Source organism: Lithobates pipiens, unplaced genomic scaffold (genome assembly GCF_037356315.1).
Source record: "Lithobates pipiens isolate NorthernLeopardFrog02 unplaced genomic scaffold, aLitPip1_a1.2 Scaffold_8, whole genome shotgun sequence".
NCBI classification, from domain to species: domain Eukaryota; kingdom Metazoa; phylum Chordata; class Amphibia; order Anura; family Ranidae; genus Lithobates; species Lithobates pipiens.
In genome coordinates, this window is record NW_027507903.1 from 631,090,288 (window position 1) to 631,098,272 (window position 7,985).

At 38.0% G+C, this 7,985-nt stretch overlaps 1 protein-coding gene across 1 annotated transcript; it reads right to left on the reverse strand.

Moving 5' to 3' along the window:
• Positions 1-3,856: 3,856 nt before the first annotated feature.
• Positions 3,857-6,972, reverse strand: LOC143964068 (olfactory receptor 5P68-like). Its single transcript, XM_077473774.1, has 2 exons — positions 6,467-6,972; positions 3,857-4,789 (listed from the first exon to the last, which is right to left on the reverse strand). Exons 1-2 carry the CDS (start codon positions 6,497-6,499, stop codon positions 3,857-3,859), a joined length of 966 nt encoding a protein of 321 aa, XP_077329900.1. The 5' UTR covers positions 6,500-6,972.
• Between the last annotated feature and the right edge of the window lie 1,013 nt (positions 6,973-7,985).

The following is a 7,985-nucleotide window of genomic DNA, read 5'->3' on the forward strand; positions in this document are numbered from 1 at the left end:
GGGCAAAAATGGCCTGCATGGCAGAGTTCCAAGGAGAAAACCACTGCTGAGCAAAAAGAACATCAAAGCTCGTCTCAATTTCTCCACAACACATCTTGATGATCCCCGAGACTTTTGGGACAACATTCTGTGGACCGATGAGACAAAAGTGGAACTCTTTGGAAGGTGTGTGTCCAAGTATATCTGGCGTAGAAGGAACACTGCATTTCATAAAAAGAACATTATACCAACAGTAAAATATGGTGGTGGTAGTGTGATGGTCTGGGGCTGTTTTGCTGCTTCAGGACCTGGAAGACTTGCCGTGATAAAAGGAACTATGAATTCTGCTGTCTACCAAGAGATCCTGAAGGAGAATGTCCGACCATCTGTTTGTGTACTCAAGCTGAAACGAACTTGGGTTCTGCAGCAGGACAATGATCCTAAACACACCAGCAAGTCCACCACCGAATGGCTGAAGAAAAACAAAATGAAGACTTTGGAGTGGCCTAGCCAAAGTCCTGACCTGAATCCTATTGAGATGTTGTGGTATGACCTTAAAAAGGCCGTTCATGCTCGAAAACCCTCTAATGTAACTGAATTAGGACAATTCTGCAAAGATGAGTGGGCCAAAATTCCTCCAGGACGCTGTAAAAGCCTCATTGCACGTTATCGCAAACGCTTGGTTGCAGTTGTTGCTGCTAAGGGTGGCCCAACCAGTTATTAGGTTTAGGGGGCAATCACTTTTTCACACAGGGCCATGATGGTTTGGATTTTTTTTCACCTTTAATAATAAACACCTTCATTTACAAATTGCATTTTGTGTTTACTTGTGTTGTCCTTGACTATTGTTTAAATTGGTTTGATGTTCCAAAACACTTAAGTGTGACAAACATGCAAAGGAACAGGAAATGAGGAAGGGGGCAAACACTTTTTCACACCACTGTACATGTATGTGTATAGTGTATACCGCTATATTGCTATGAAGGTTCCACTAAAGAGTTTTAAAATAAAGTAGATAAAAACCCAGAGATGAAGAAATCTCTAATGGTTATAATACAGAGTTGATATTTACAAAAAAATAAATGATTTATGCAATACAGTAGGAATGGGAACTAGGGAAAGAGGAGAGATTGAACTATTGGAATTTGAGAGAAAATAAAATACTCATAAACAAGTAAAATTAAACACATGTTCTCTTCCAAGTTCTTGTCTCCTTTTTTTTTATAATTTTAAGTCAAAAGCATCAAACATATAAGGGTTACCCATCCTCCTTATTACATCTTCATCATTTATTTATAATTTGGAAATAAATCAGGTAGACTTGGTATTAAAGTGATGAATACTCATGCTTGCTCTCAAAACAGTACAAATACCTATGACTTTAATACCAAATCTACCTCATTGTATCCAAAATATTTTAATATGTAGGGAAGATCAGTACCCCTTTTAAATGTAGTGGTTTTGACCTAAAATTTGAATGAAAAAAGTTGGGTGAATCAAAAAGACATCCTGTAGTTTTTCTCATGGTCCTTGCGAGAGGTGAAAAAGGTAAGGGTTAGACTGAGTAGTTTCCCCCAATATGAGGAGAAAATTGATTGTTTACAATACAATGGTGTAGCAAGATGGCACAAGATGGTCCAGATGACGTCCCAGTGATGAAACCCGTAGGGAAGAGCTACCAGCGTCTCTGCATCACTTCTGGTTTTGAGCGGTGGAACGCAAACCGTTCCAGTTTCCTGTTTATTGCAAACGCTCTGTATTACTATGCTAAATGTGAGTACGTGTTCATCCCCATAAATAAATCTTTGATTTTAAATTGTAATACACTATGAAGATGTCTCTTTTCTGCATGTAGAATCCAAAAAGAGAAAGCTGAAGGAGACTCTCATATCTTACACCGCAAAGATGGAAACAGTCAGCTTAAACAGGAAAAGGCCATTTGTTTTGCTACACAGGGGCATATACTGTGAAAGTGAGTTCCGTTGAGTGCATTACCTATTGGGCACCTATAAGAAGCCTAAAATACAGCTTATGAAGAGCACCTGTCACTTTTTATTATTTTTCTGTTATTTTTCACTATTATGGCAAATGGACTATTTGTGCACATAATATTTTCTTTAGTATAATTTATTATTCGTTACCAGAGGGTATCAGATAAAGATATCATGTTTTCACATATGTTTTAAATACAGGCACTGTCGTTCACATATTTATGGGACTGTCTGCACCTTTTGTATGGTTTATAAACCACATGGAGACGTTTTATATTAGCGTCACACCAGATGGTTGAATTAGCAAATAGGCCATTTACATATTGGAATTGCACTTTACTTTATTTTTCATTTGGATTGTTTTGAGGTCATTTGATTGCTGTTGTATTAGCATACAGGTTCATTGGGTTTACAATATATATATATATATATATATATATATATATATATATATATATATATATATATATATATATATATATATATATATATATATATATATATATATATATATATATATATATATATATATATATATATTTTTTACGCTTTGTCCCATCAGGGACTTTTCCTATTTCAGTGGTGCAAGACATTCCACCCCAGAACAGTGCCACTTCTACCCTCCTATCTTTACTTATGTAATATTTCCGCTCAGGTGGATATATTAGTAGAGGCAGCAGTTCTCTCTCCTCTTATAGCTTCTATTTGCCATAAGGTCAGAACTCCAAAAATCTTTTTGCAATACAATGGTCTATACACAAACATAAAACAATGGATCCCTGTAGGAGTCAAGTTAATAGTATCTTGCACATCTAGAAGATCAAATGAAGAAAAACCTAGTACACACCACTAGTATTTTTTCATTTCAGCACACCCCCATCCCCCCCGGCAGAACACTCTGATCAGCCCTCTCAGCCATTGGCTTTTCTGGTTTTCCAGCATGCTCAACCAAAAGAAGCTTCTGTTGGACTGGCTGTCATACACATGGGCCGAATGTCGCCTGACATTCAGCCCATGTGTCCTAGACCTAAAGGGGTTGTAAAGGTTTAGTTTTTAAATAAAACAAAAGACAAACATGTCATACTTACCTCCTCTGTGCAGTTTTGCACAGAGTAGCCCCAATCCTACTCTTTTGGGATCCTTCTGCAGCACTCCTGGCTCCTTCTCTTCTCGAGTGTACCACTGGAGAAGTGCTCTCCAATGGGACAACCATGCGGGAGTGCTCCTGTGTCCTGCTGCTGTGTTTGTTGCCACAGACAGGAGGACTTGGCTCTGCCCCGCAGCGCCCACACCATTGGATTTGATTGACAGCAGCGGGAGCCAATGGCTGCCAATCTAGCCAATCAGGACACAAGACACCGACCAGAGCTGGTGTGCTCATTGCCATTGCGGGAATTATGGGGCTCAGGTAAGTATAAGGGGGGCTCGGGGGCACTGCTGCAGTAAAGAAGGTTTTTCACCTTAATGCATTAAGGTGCATTAAGGTGAAAAACACAGAGGGTTTACAACCCCTTTAAGGACGATACACACAGAAATGAGACTGTTGAGTTTCTAGTGTCATTAGCAGTGACTGGTAAGTAAAAAGAGATATTGACTTCAGTAAGTAGCTAAAAACCCATTCTTAGATCTCTAAGAAATCCATGGAGGTCATAAAGCAGACATTTTAACAAAAACAAAACACAGTTTAAGGGGAGTTTTAAGAGGTACCATGGAATAAAGGTCTGAAGGGAGGTAGCCTTTTTTAGGAGCCCAATTTGGGCAATTGAACTTTAATACCAATTTATTATTAATCATTGCTTCAGTACTGTAGAAGTCTAATATTTGGATACCAGTGCGCACCAAGTTCTCTACAATTTTAAACAGATATATATTTTTTAATAAAAGTTTCAAATAAAAAGCCTTTTGTTTATATACAAAATCTTTAAATTGTCTTTGATATCTTTATTCCTCAAGCTGTATATGAAAGGGTTTACAAAGGGAGTAAACACTGTATACAACAAGGACATCATCTTACTGATTGTTTGTGATTGTCCTTCCTTTGGAATCAGATATGCAGCAGTTAGGGTTCCATAAAATAGAAACACAACAGTGAGATGGGAGCTACAAGTGGAAAAGGATTTCAGTCTTCCAGAAAAGGAGGATATCTTTAATATTGTTAAAACAATATAAGTATATGAAACCACTATCACTAGGAAGGGTAATATTAGCACAGGAACACACAACAACGTGATTTCCATTTGAACTATGGATGTATCTGAGCAGGAAAGTTCCACAAGAGGATTGAAATCACAAAATAAATAGTCAATAACATTTGATCCACAGAATTCTAGTTTACTTACGCCAAGTGTTGGCATTAATACCATAAAACAGCTGAAAATCCAGGATGCAAGAACTAATTTAATGCAAAGTGTTTGTTTCATAATGGAGGTATAATGCAGAGGAGAGCAGATGGCCAGATAGCGGTCATAGGACATCACTGTCAGAAGGAAACATTCAAATCCTTCTGTTATACCAAAGACATACAATTGAGTGATGCAACCAAAATAAGATATGGAGGTCCTCTCATGTAGAACAATATTTAACATGTTAGGAGAAACATCTGTGGTCAGCATAATGTCAGATATAGAGAGTTGGGAGAGGAAGAAGTACATGGGAGAATGAAGGGTCTTGCTGTAATATATCAATACAATGATTAAACAGTTTCCAAATATTGTCACAATGTATATAATAAAGACCAAGGTGAAGAGCAGAAGATTAAATATGGCCATGCTGGTAAATTCCAAAAAGAAGAATGTGGTGACATTACCTTTATGTGTGGTCTGTGTGAAAGCAGAAAAGGTTTATATAACTTTTTTATGTATTAACAATAGCAGAAAATATATATATTGCAAAATTATTGATAACAAATAAGGTGAACCTGTGACTTTGAATGCCCTTTGAATACAGCTTGGGAAATAAGAAAAAACAAAAAACATATTTGGTTGATTGAAGTAACCTTGGGCTTCATCTTATTTAATATGCTCAGTGAATGTTTTCTTTGCTAATTAGATAGTCTTTATTCTTTTAGTTCATTTTTTAATATAAGAAAAATGACCATTGAGAAGAAGTGGAACTCTGGGCAAATAAAAAATGACATATGTACAGTACATACATGATATGTTAAAAAAAAAAGCTTTGCAAAACTACATTTACATAGCAAGAAGGGAGTTGCTATATACACTGAGCAAAATTATAAACACAACCCTTTTGTGTTTGCCCCTATATATCATGAACTGAACTTAAAGATATATGACTTTTTCTATCTATACAAAAGGTCTTTTTCTGTCAAATATTGTTAACAAACCTGTCTAAATCTGTGTTAGTGAGCACTTCTCCTTTGCCAAGATGATTCATCTAACCGGTAAGTATCTGGTGTGACCACCATTTGCCTCACGCAGTGCAGCACATCTCCTTCACATAGAGTTGATCAGGTTGTTGATTGTGGCAGATGGAATGTTGGTCCATTCCTTTTCAATGGCTCTGCAAAGCTGCTGGATATTAGCAGCAACTGGAACATGCTGTCATATACATCAATCCAGAGCATCCCCAACATGCTCAATGGGTGACATGTCTGGTGAGTATGCTGGCCATGCAAGAACTGGGTTGTTTTCAGCTTCCAGGAATTGTATACAGACCCTTGCAACATGAGGCAGTGCATTATCATGCTGCAAAATGAGGTGATGGTCATGGATGAATGGCACAACAATGTCACTAATTGCGCATGTTTGGGATGTTCTTGATCGGCGTATATAACAGCATGTTGCAGTTCCTGACAATATCCAGCAACTTCGCACAGCCATTGAAGAGGAATGGACCAACATTCCACAGGCCACACTCAACAACCTGATCAACTCTATGTGAAGGAGATGTGCTGCACTGTGTGAGGCAAATATTGGTCACACCTGATAATGATTGGTTTTTGGACCCCCCCCGACCCCTTTTATTGTGGCAAAAGCGTAAGGCACACCTGTGCAATAATCATGCTGTCTAATCAGCATCTTGATATGCCACACCTGTGAGGTGAATGGATTATCTCAGCAAAGGAGAAGTGCTCACTAACAAATTTAGACAGATTTGTGAACAATATTTGAGAGAAATAGGCCTTTTGTGTACATAGAGAAAGTCATAGATCTTTAAGTTCAGCTCATGATATGTAGGGGCAAACTCAAAAGTGTTGCGTTTATAACTTTGCTCAGTGTATATATATCTATAAAGATATATATATATATATATATATATATATATATATATATATATATATATATACATATAATTTGGCTTTTTGGCTTTAGGTATACCTTAATGTCATGACAGTAGTGGAAAACTATGCTACACAATGCAATGAAAACAGATAGATCAAGGTATAAAATGTCTCATTTGTCTTAATGATTCCGACATCCCTCAATTAAAACAATATAACTTGATGAATTTAGTCTGAAATAAAAAAAAGTACTTACTCTGTTTACTATTGATCTCTGATTAAAACCCATTGTTTTTGATAAGTTAAATTAATTTTAAATAAACCAATAAAAAAACAATGTAGATTCTTATTTATTTTTTTGATAACAGAAAATTAAAGTGTCAATATTAAAAGTGTAACAATAGTACATGGATTTCTTCATGAAACAGTTTTCTACCAGTTTTTTCTATTGAGCATGGAATAAAAACAGAAGGTCATCGATGAAAAGAATTAAAAACAACAAAAAAACAAAGGGAGTGAAAATACTGTCAAATATGTCAAAATAATGTCAACAACTAAATACATAGTTGTGGTTCAACAAATCTTCTTCATAGGAGTTTTTTGTTTTTCTTTCATCAGTGTTTCTATTTAAAAGGGAAAAAAAAATAGACCTATGAAGTCATGAATAGAAATAAAAAATAGGAAGAGAGGGAGAGATAAAATAATATGTATCTTATATATCTATTGTAAGTGTAAAGCATATGATGTGTATTGGTGGGTAAGTCCAGTTGACTGAACAGGAAACCTTTTTTTCACACAAACATTTATATGTTTCTTTGCAGATTAAAGATTCCATAGAGAGTAAGTAAGATCTCTTTGGGTTTATGTTTGTGATTGTAATAAAAATAGATTTATTTTTTTCAAAATACAATACTTCCTACAATACTAGTAAATAATTGCTCAGAAACTATTTAAAGTTAAAGGAAAGCTAGAGTTAGGCTTTAACGCCTAACTTCAGCTTTCCTTTCACTTTAAAGACACTATATTACCAAAAGGTCACACTAGAGGGGGGCACTTGATGGGCACTATGAAGGGGGACACTGAAGGGGGGCACCAGATGAAGACTATGAAGGGGTACACTGGAGGGGGGCACTGGATAGGGACTATGAAGGGGGACACTGGAGGGGGGCACTGGATGGAGACTATGAAGTGGGACACTGGAGGGGGGTACTGGATGGAGACTATGAAGGGGGACACTGGAGGGGGCACTGGATAGGGACTATGAAGGGGGACACTGGAGGGGGGCACTGGATGGAGACTATGAAGTGGGACACTGGAGGGGGCACTGGATGGGGACTATGAAGGGGGACACTGGAGGGGGGTACTGGATGGGGACTATGAATGGGGACACTGGAGGGGGGCACTGGATGGAGACTATGAAGGGGGACACTGGAGGGGGGGTACTGGATGGGGACTATGAATGGGGACACTTTAGGGGGGTACTGGAGGAAACTATGAAGGGGACAGTGTAGGGGGTACTGGATGGAGACTATGAAGTGGGATACTGGAGGGGGGCACTGGATGGGGACTATGAAGGGGGACACTGAAGGTGGGCACTGGATGGAGACTATGAAGGGGGACACTGGAGGAGGACACTGGGGGGAGACACTGAAGAGGGACACTGTAGGGGACAAGTAAACAGAGCACATTTTTGGCATGTGGATGCAATCTGCAGCCATGCTTCTGCTTGATTGCATTAAAAAATCTTTGCAGTGGAGCCGCGCTAGAACCCCCAA

What these genes read in the sequence shown, in the direction of transcription:
- LOC143964068 (XM_077473774.1), bottom strand. Translation starts at nt 6,499, where the DNA reads ATGGGTTTTAATCAGAGATCAATAGTAAACAGA. An exon ending in AGAGATCAATAGTAAACAGA is followed by an intron (nt 4,790 to 6,466) that starts GTAAGTACTTTT and finishes GCTTTCACACAG; the next exon opens with ACCACACATAAAGGTAATGT.